This window comes from Anguilla anguilla, chromosome 10 (genome assembly GCF_013347855.1).
Source record: "Anguilla anguilla isolate fAngAng1 chromosome 10, fAngAng1.pri, whole genome shotgun sequence".
NCBI classification, from domain to species: Eukaryota; Metazoa; Chordata; class Actinopteri; order Anguilliformes; family Anguillidae; genus Anguilla; species Anguilla anguilla.
The window spans coordinates 19534526-19544722 of NC_049210.1; the positions used below are offsets into that span (position 1 = coordinate 19534526).

General features: G+C 45.2%; 1 protein-coding gene across 2 annotated transcripts in view; it reads right to left on the reverse strand.

Moving 5' to 3' along the window:
* Positions 1 to 9937, reverse strand: part of whrnb (whirlin b) — an 81208-nt gene extending 71271 nt beyond the window's left edge. For both annotated transcript variants that reach the window (XM_035435574.1, XM_035435575.1), the window contains exon 1: positions 9191 to 9937. In XM_035435574.1, the coding sequence (XP_035291465.1) occupies positions 9191 to 9937 (747 nt within the window). The remainder of the gene's footprint in view (positions 1 to 9190) is intronic.
* Positions 9938 to 10197: the final 260 nt, after the last annotated feature.

Sequence of the window (10197 nt, forward strand, 5' to 3'; positions counted from 1 at the left end):
CCCCTTTCCACTGCCCCCCCCCCCCCACCCCGCAAAAAAATCACCGAATTTATGAGAAAATGTCTCCGTTTCCTTGCAGCAGGGGTGACGGACAGCGGAGCTCTACACATTTCATAGTGTGACAGTCCCGACAGTTCGGCGCGCGGGCGGAGTTACTCACGGAGCACGCAGCCCCGCTGTAAAACAACGGGGCAATTAAAGTGGAATGTAAATTTGGCCTGGAGCTGGCGCGGGAAGCCGGCGGAGATATTTAATTAATGTAAGCTGTCCCTTTTATGTGGGCGGTGAGTGAGGGCCATTGACACGGAGCCCAGAGAGAGAGAGAGAGCGCCGCGCCGAGACGAACGCGAAACAATAACCCTCCGAGAAAACAGAACCCCGGCGCTTTTAAACCTCCGACCGCCAGCCACGCTCGTAAAAAAAAAGGGAAGCTGGGAAGGGGCTGCCTGGCGGCTCGTCCCGTTAAAGCGCCGGTCCGGCGCGGCGATGGCGTCCGGGCGGGGGTCGGCGTCGGCCGAGGCCAGCGGCCAGTGGCCATGCGGAGCAGGGCGGGGCGCGAATGGCCCGAGAACCTCGCAGCGAAAGGACGGGGTTACGTTCCGCGGGATTTTCCCCGTCTCGTAACGAGCAGGCGGCTCCTCCGGGCGAAGCGGCAAGTCGCGCGCGGAGCGTGCTGCCCTGACGCGAAAACCCGCCGGGCTTGTCCGACAGGACCGTGGCGGTAAAAGAAGCAGCGGCTGGGAGTGTGCGGCGAACTAGCCTGCGCTCTGCCCGTAATGAAAGACACTGCAGCAACTACACTGACCCACTAATAAGACCGGATGCTCCAAATTACGAGAAAAAAAAATTGAGGATAAGAAATGGTTTTAAAAAAGCACACAGGGAGGAGGAGAGGAGGGGAGGATGACAGAGGGAGGGGCTGCAGGTGCAGAGAGAGGAGGGCGGGTTTATCACACAGCAGAAACGGGGCTCCGCGTACTCTACTTTCTCTACTTATAGCCCTCCTCCCCCAGAATCGCTCTCCCTCCAAATCCACTCTGATCTGATCCGAGCGCAGAGGGAAGATGAATATCGGGAAGGCCAGGCTTTCTGGTACCCCGCCGTAAACTCCGTCGGCTTAATTAAAAGCTTTTATGAATTATTCAGCTCATAATAAGGAAGGGAATGGAACCCATGAATAACTGAGAGGCCTGGTCCCTTTCGGCAAGGCAAGGAGCTAGGGCTCCGTTTGTTTAGTGAACACAAGGGGGTATTATCTGAACGTGCATGGAACACAACGTGTTTGGGGGGGGGGGGAGTGAATGGTGCTCTGTGGCTGGTGTTCAGTCACTTGTCACTGTACTCTTTAGACAGGGCAGATTGAACAGGCAAACAGATAAAGGAGAGATAAAGACAAAAAAGATAAAGATAAAATGAGTGAGAATAAGACTGAGCTTACATGGTCTGTTCAGCATGTACTCGTCAATGAGTGAATGCGGATTTCTGCGCATGCGTGTGCTTGCATGTGCATGGGAGCACCAACATGTCTGCATGTGTGAAAGACAGACGGATAGAGCCCGTGCGTGAGAAAGAGGGTGAAGATCGGCCCAGTCAAGTAAGACTGCCTATCAAAAGGATGGAGAGACAGGCACGTGTTATCTACTCATTACACATACAGAAAAACTGGATCTGCCTCCCCACACACACAAAAAAAAAAACAGTTTCGAGAACCGGTCCACAACCCCCTACCCACCCCCCCAAAATGGAGCCGTAATGGAGGACGCGAGTTAGCCCGAGAGCAGAGCGCACTCCTCCGCACTGCAGGCACATCGGAACTTATGGGCGAGACTGGTGAGACCGCACACCCCCCCCCCCCCTTCCCAACGGACCCGCCATTTAAACCCCGGTCTCCAGCGGGGCCCGGCGCTCCGACGGCAGAAGCTTCCGGGGCCCGCGACCGCGCGCGGGGGACGGACGCAAACGCAGCTGCTCGGCAGCCAGAAGGACCCGCGGACACTCAGCCCGATTGCGGAAACGTCAGGCGTTCGCTCGAAAGGGCGGAATCCTGGCTCTGTTTAAATAACGCTGGCCCCTCCACTTCAGACCCGCCCACAGCTCTCATTCCAGGCTCTGTTAGCGGATCTGCGTCTGGCCTTGCCAGCGGAAGCACGGCCAAATGCTTTTTCAATTTTTCATAATCCTCTGCTCGGGACCAGGCAAACAAACAGACGCCTCAAAGCGCTCGGCAGTGCGGAAAAACAGCCGTTTTCAGCCAGGAAGAAAGAGATGTGTCTGAGAGTGAACCCACCGGGTTCTCTTTGTTTCATAAGAGCTTCTTAGGCAAGGACACATCGTACCGAGGGGTATGTTACTGGTTTTTCAAGCTCCGTCCCTTGAAGGTAAGACAGGACTAGAAGCAACCTGCTGTGCCTCACCCCTGCCCATACCCCTGCCCCCCCCCCCAACAACGCCCCCATGCCCCCCCCCCACCCCCCACCCCTCTATCCAGCGGCTCACAGTCTCCTTTCTACAGTTCGACTGCGAGGAGGACGCAGACTCAGAGAACATCCCACGGCAGATTCTGGAACGGCAGAGCGACTTCACAAGATCAGAAACAAAAAACGCTCACCAGAAACTCCGAGCCCAGCCTCCGAATCTCATCAGGCAACCTCCACGTGTCCAGCATTCGTCCCTGCCGTACAACACTGCACTAACCAAAGACATGTTCCTCTTTCTTCTCCTCTTTCCTTCTCGCAGGTAATTTTTTAAAAATTCCCTCCAGCCCCCATTGGCCCCTCTCTCGCTGTCTGTGAGCCTGTACGGCGTAGCCGACGAGCATCCCCTCATGCGTCCCGTATCACATGACCTAGGCTTTCATCTCTTTTATGATGCAATTATGGAGTCTGTGATGCTGGACGGAAGCACGAGTGTCCCCGATAGCACACGGCTGGTACGGCTGCTGCCAGAGCAATCCTCTGCATGAACTCAAACTAGCGCTGGGGTCTACACCACCATACAAAGGTATAAAACTCTCACTGCCCAGGCAAAATCACTTTCAAACAGTGAAAACCTTTGGGGGAAATGCCAGTAGGCTCTACATCAATGGTCTGCAACAGGAGACCCACTCTGCCATGTGTTAAAATATCATGTTAAAACAAACAAGATTGGTGTATTGTGGATTAATGTCATCATGGTCAGTGCATTGATATTTGCTGACTTCATTGAATACGGTGTGAAGTATAGGCCTAGAGCATAAACTTTTATATAGGCTTTAAACAGTTTAGTGAATTGCTGAAAGACAACAGTGCTCCCTCCTTGACCAGTATATTCATTTTCAATATGGTTTTGCTGACTTGCAAATAGAAAGCATCAGTAGGATTTTAGCAGTGTTTTGTCCATGGCTATGTTTTGTACATGAACAGGACAGACAGTATCCCGATTAGGTCATGACTATGGACACCAGTTCATCAAGGGAAGTTTTCTCTCATGCACTTCACTTCATCCTCAGCAAGAGGTCGATCCATCTGTCTTGTCAGTCAATTATCAAATTGCCCCTCCCCGGCTATTTATATCACTTGCCATTAACTTGCCACACAGACAATGACTGACAGCAATGGCCCACACGGTCACATGCTGCTTTCAGTATATAGAACAGCAGACACGCAGCACGGTGTTTTACAGAGTGGAGCAGTAATGCTTTTCTTGATTTATAAATAAATTATACTATTATCATACCTGGATAAAAATGGTTAAATACTCACCATAGCAATTAAACAGTTTGTAGTGGTGTGTAGTTTTAAAAAAGAAAGCTTAAAATAGATGAACTCAAAGGAAATATGAATGCAAATTGAACTTCATGATTTTATCATAGTCAGTTGTTTTGTTTCCTCTGTCATTCTTTGGCAGTGCTTAGTATAAACTTGCCAACAGGAAGAGACACATTTTTCTGCAACAATGGAGTTGGTTGGAAGGAACAAGTATCATTTTCCCTTCTGCACAATATCTGGAATGATGTTTTCGTCTCTGTTCCAGAACTCCTCGAGTATCAATGCAGTGCCATGTTAGTGTGCCCATAATTTAGTCGAAAGAACCATTGTTTCTTTTGGAATGCATATCATCACTTCCTCAGTAACTTCTTTGGGTATTCTGATGCAATGGGTATTAGTTCATTTGACTGCACTGGGCTGTCTGTTGAACCATGCTTTTGATATTACTTTAACACAAAAACGGCCATGTTTTTTTTTTATTACCTTAAACCACCAAGCCAGATGCCCAGTGGCATCAGGCTCATCCAGCATTACAGCATCGATTCCAGCACCCACAGTGACCTAATTTCATAAAGATCATGAAAATTATGTTGCAAAACCATTTTCTTGATATAAAGTACACGGCTGTATCATCTTCAACATTTTTATTTCTAATTTATATCGGTTTTGTTATATAGGTAAGAGAACATGCGCCATGGCGTATTACAGGCACAAAGAGAAAAGCGCAAAAATGTGCAAAACCAGCAAAACGCAAAATGGAGAAAGTAGTTAAAGAAATACAATTTGCAATAAAAGTGCAATATTTAAGAAAGTCATTTCTTCAGTCATAATGAATTCTGCTCGCTTCTCCCTTCTCTTGCTAACACGATTTCAATTGAGCTTTTACACATGTGCAGTCTCTCCCCTTTTACTCATCAATTCCATAAGGAAAGCACAACTCTGGTTGTTTGTGTGAGCAGGGACCGCACACAAATCAATAGCATTCCAATAGCATTTAGCCTTATTCTGACTGCATTTGCTGACCTGGCACTGCCTTTTCTTCCCAGGAGAGATGGGTGTGTGAGGTGATGCTGCAACATAGGGCCACTCTGGCGGCTGCTGCTTCTGTCTCCGACTTCATGTAATTTTCATGCAGCTCGCATGACAGGTCCATGATGAAGTCATTCATCAGTGATTCCAGTGCTTCCTCTGGTCCCATTCGCCTGCATGATTTTGCCATCCTGTAGTCTATTCAGAGTTTATCCAAAGTCTGCGTTTCAGTGAAAAACTGAAAGTATGGAGGTTTTATTTTTGCGGAGTTATAAACCCATCATTTCTATGCCTATAATTACTGATCCCCATGCTGAAGTCAATAATCAAAATAAATCATCTTCGTCAAATGATTGCAGTGAATTCATTTTGTGGTCATTCAGTTGCTGAATAGCGAGCCAGAGGAGAGAGCAGCCCATTCACACCTGGGTATCAGCACCTGTTACCTATTGTCTGGCAAGGGGGTTTTGTGAAGAAAATGGCACAAAATGCCTGTTTTTCTGTAATGAGAAAACTTTTTAGAATTCGAACAACACAGTTATTTTAAGCCCAGATATTTCGGAAAAGTCGTGGAAGGAGGAGAGTATTGCATTTTTGGTGTTGGAGTAATTTACATTTTAAAGTCCAAACGCCCGATGGCGTTGGCTCTGGCCTTTATAGTGTTAAAGCGTCAATCCTTAATTTTTAAAAAATGCCATATTTGACACCTTCTCACGATGGCATTATTGTAGCAATATCGATTCAATGTGTTCACGTTCCTAAATTGCTCCTTTATGCAGTATGCTATTTTCCACTGGTGGTGACGCACACACAGGAACTTGCATCTAGAAATCCAAAAAGGGCCCTTAAAATTAGGTTATGTTAATAACACCTCAGATTTACGTTACTCAATATCACAAGGCCACAAGACATTGTTGTCTCTGTGTGGTCTTCCTTCTCCAAAATACACTACCACTGGATTATCTTCAGAGAAAAATAAGCACTCAGCGTACTCCTAGTAATAGCTTCTTTTCAATTGGATGCCATATTCTGTAAACTCTTCATGACCATCAAGGTTGCCACAGAGCAGTGTAATGTCAATTTCCAGATCCACAAATCTGGAGTATAAACTGAAGTACTGCATGGTAAAGTACAGCAGAATACTAAATGCTCTTTTTTGAATGGTTTTACAGTAAAGTCTGAACTTTGCTCTACCACACTTTTACTTTTTACAGTAAAGTCTGAACCTTGCTCTATCGTGCATTTACGTTTTACGGTAAAGCCTAAACGTTGCTCAATCACTCTTTCACTATTTACAGTAAAAGTCTGAACCTTGCTTTACCGCTCTTTTCCTTTTTACAGTAAAGTCTGAACCATGCTCTATCACGCTTTTACTTTTTACAGTAAAGTCTGAACTTTGCTCTATCACGCTTTTAGTTTTTACAGTAAAGTCTGAACCTTGCTCTATCACGCTTTTACTTTGTACCTGTAAAGTCTGAACCTTGCTCTATCACGCTTTTACTTTTTACAGTAAAGACTGAACTTTGCTCTATCACGCATTTACTTTTTATAGTAAAGTCTGAACTTTTCTCTATCACGCTTTTATTTTTTACAGTAAAGTCTGAACCTTGCTCTATCACGCTTTTACTTTGTACCTGTAAAGTCTGAACCTTGCTCTATCACGCATTCACTTTTTAATGTAAAGTCTGAACCTTGCTCAATCGCTCTCCTTAGAAGTGCCGTACAGCACAACTTTCTGCATGCTTGGACATGCCTGTTATTTATTATGATGAGGAATTTATCAACTCTAGGGATACTGCCAACCCAAATGCCACTTGCGAGTGCACAATATGAGCATTACAAGACAAATGAACTGCATTTGGCATCAAACCTTGAGGGTTTTCTTGTGTGATATCAACCAGTTACTTGCATTCTCTGAAACAAATGCAGTTATATTGTTGAAATCAACTTAAAAGTTAAACAGGAATTGTCTGATGCTATCTGTGGCTGAGCTGCAATTTACAGCATGAAAGCACACGGTGACAGCATGGATAGCATTTAAATTGGATGCAACTGATTTTCGTTGCACAACAAATAGATTGCGCAAAACATAATAGTCCATTTCAATTGCTGACTTGTCTGTGACCACAGACATGCTGTCAACTGATTAGACCAGCTCTGTCATTTCTTACATGCATTATTTAAAAATGCACACAATTTGAGATTTTCCAACATGTTCAAGTGGTATCAAAAATGTATCCCTCAAATTATGGATGACTGTTGCTCAATTAACTTTTTTTTTCCATTGACAGAAGAATCCCCATTATTGTCTATTTCAGGCTGTGCCTTTGATGCTTTTTGTCAAATGGCAGTCTATTGTCCTTTGTTGCACGTATATAGATTTGTTGAAAACTGTGCAAAAATAAGCCGACTCTGTCATTGTGCAGTGTACCGGGAAGACACTGTTGTTGCAGACGGTCACTCAAAGACTTTTTTGCGTTTGACATTCTATCCACGTCACATTCCTTCCTTTCGCTCGGTATATCATGTTAACTAAATGCTTTTATCAGGGTCACAATTGATCACTAATTGTACAATTAGTCAGATGATAGGGACAATCCAAAGTGTACCGTGACCCTGGGGGGATTTAGACTAAATGGCAATGCGGGATCAAATCATTTTGGTTCACATGCCCCAGAAAAAAATTGTGTCCCTAGGTCATGAGACAAGCAACCAAGGATAGATGGAGCGTCTATCTTTCAAAGCCTTGGACAACTCATTTGATTTGTTCTCAGTACAGCTGTGATCCTGAGAATGAAAGCATCTCAGAATCTCCAGCATTCCTGCCATCACAAGTGGTTTGGGGAGACCAGATGCACTAAGCTTTGGTTTAAACTGAAAAAAATTCCCTGTGCAGCTGCAGCTAAAACAGATAAGCAATTTCTGATAGCGTAAAAGGGTAAGAAATTGCAAAAGAAGCATTTACCATTACACATAAATCAGAGTACTGTATGTACCACAAACATGTAAACTAGTGAAGAGAAAATCACAATTTATGGTTCAGATTTAAACACGGGTCAACGGAGAGCTATATAGCTCAGAGATAACTAAAGAAAGGGGTTATTTTAGATGAGATACAAGAAGTAACACCACTAAATCAGTCTGTTCACAGAAGAGGCCCCACTGAATGAATTAATCAGTATTCATTGAACAGAAACATGTCAGGGTGTTCTGCTCACAACCACAACTGCCACAGAAAAAATGCAAACATAGTGAGCTCATGATTACAGTTCACAGAAAAATTAGCTGAGCTCAAGGGATGAATAATCAGGGTTGACTAATTTTGTTCAATCTTAAACTGCCTAACGTAACCTCCTTTCACTTCAACGGAAAGGCATTATGACACAGGAATCATTTTAAACATGCATTATGTCATTTTAAATCAATCTAGGGAACTTACAGTACATTACACATGATTCATATTCGCTCAATGAATTTTTATGCAGAGCAATTCATACAGCTGTATGTTACATTTCAGGTTTGTTCCCTCACTACACTTCACTACCACAGAAGTCACAAATAAGTAGTTATTTAACTACCATGCTTCAATGACACTGATGTTACATTGCAGTGCACTGCTCTATACAGCACAGTTCACTATTAGCAATGCATATTTGAATTATTATGCATGACCTGCTTGTAATAAACAAGCAAACAGCAAATAAACACACAAAAGCTGAAAGCCAGTTTTACCTACATCAGTTTTAGGGTTAGGCATTCTAATCAATGCTGTGTCAAGATACATGGTGAAGTTCAACTGAGCGTAGGGAGTCAATCTGATTGAAACAACGCCCAAGCCTTTGCCAGTGATTTTCACATAAGCTTTGGTGGATGTATAAAGAAGACTGCATGTCATGCTACACACTGGATCAATGTGAGTTTGGCCCTGAGTGTACTGTATATCCATACAAGAGTGAACCTCTAGTACACACACGAGGGAGCTCATACAAGTGCTATGACAGGGCATTCTATATAATATTTAATATAACACTTTGCACTACAGAAGCAATTACAATGATGACTACATCTCTTCTGGGAACAGACACAAAATATCTTGAGACAACAATCCAGAAATTATACATCAGTCAGTACTGAAATGAAAAGAACCGAAATTAAGATGCCCCACACTCCAGGATTGATAGTGGGAAAAAATTAATGTACTAAGAATGTACCAAATAACCTGGGGTCCAACCTTTCAAAGATAAAACTGTGGTCATACTACAGAGATAATTCAGAGCAAGCACAAAAGCACAATGTGGTACACAGTCACAAACGCACACATACCCACATGCGTACAAATATGTGCATACACACGCACAAGTACACACATGCAAACATTCACACAAACACACACACACACACACCCACAGACTCACCTTCACTGCCTCTGCATGAGTAGCTCTGTCCAAAACCTTGTCGTTGACTTTCAATATCTGATCCCCGACTCTCAGGCCCTCTTTCTCGGCAAAGGACCCGGGCTCCACCAAGGACACATAGATGCCAATGCCGTGCTCGGAGCCGCCGCGTATGCTGAACCCCAAACCCTCGTTGCTCTTATTGCGCTTCAGAATAACCTGTCGGATCTCGCCTGGTACTTCCTGGAGGAGCGATCTCCCTGCAAGCGGCGCGAAGGGAACTGTCCCTTCGCTGATGGTGCTGAAAGTATCCGAAGAGGCTCCGAGTGGCGCAGGATAGGACTGAGTCTGTTCTGGCTGAGATGAGATGTGGCCAGCGGATACTGGGACACTGTTTGAATTATGCACTTCAACCAGGCTTTCTGGGTTGCCATTGCTGGGCACCAGATCAGATTTCAAATAAAGGCCTTCCGACGTATACTGGTCGAACAAGAGCTGGTCTGAGCGCGGAATGACCAGGCGCAGCATAGGCAACAGCTGTCGTTTGCTCGGCGTATTGAGGATAACTTTTAGAGTTTGGACCAAGTCGAACACGTTGCGCTTTGAGTGATAAACGTTGAGACAGTGTATGAACTGCTCCCGCTCAAAATCGTTGAGCAGCACGGTGAGCGCAGCGTGAAGTTTCTTAACATTGGAGGAGAGCGAACGCCCGGCGGAGCCCACGGAGTTCGCCGAGTTGAGCGAAACGCGCTCCAGATCTGCGCTCATTCTAGAAACTCCCCCGAAAACGCCAAGCCGCGCGGAGAGAACCAGAGACCTCACATCAGAGAACAGCTCGTCTTAGCGCGGCGGCTGCTGAGCGACAGAGAGCTGCATCGCGATTCTTGGGGGCAGTCCTGCTTTTAAAAAGACCACGTTTGCGCTGATTGGTGTGTGCGTATAATCACGCATCTGATTAAACTTAATATCACAACGCAGCCTTGAAGCAACAACAACATGCAGGATTAATCCAGAGCAGCAGCCGCATT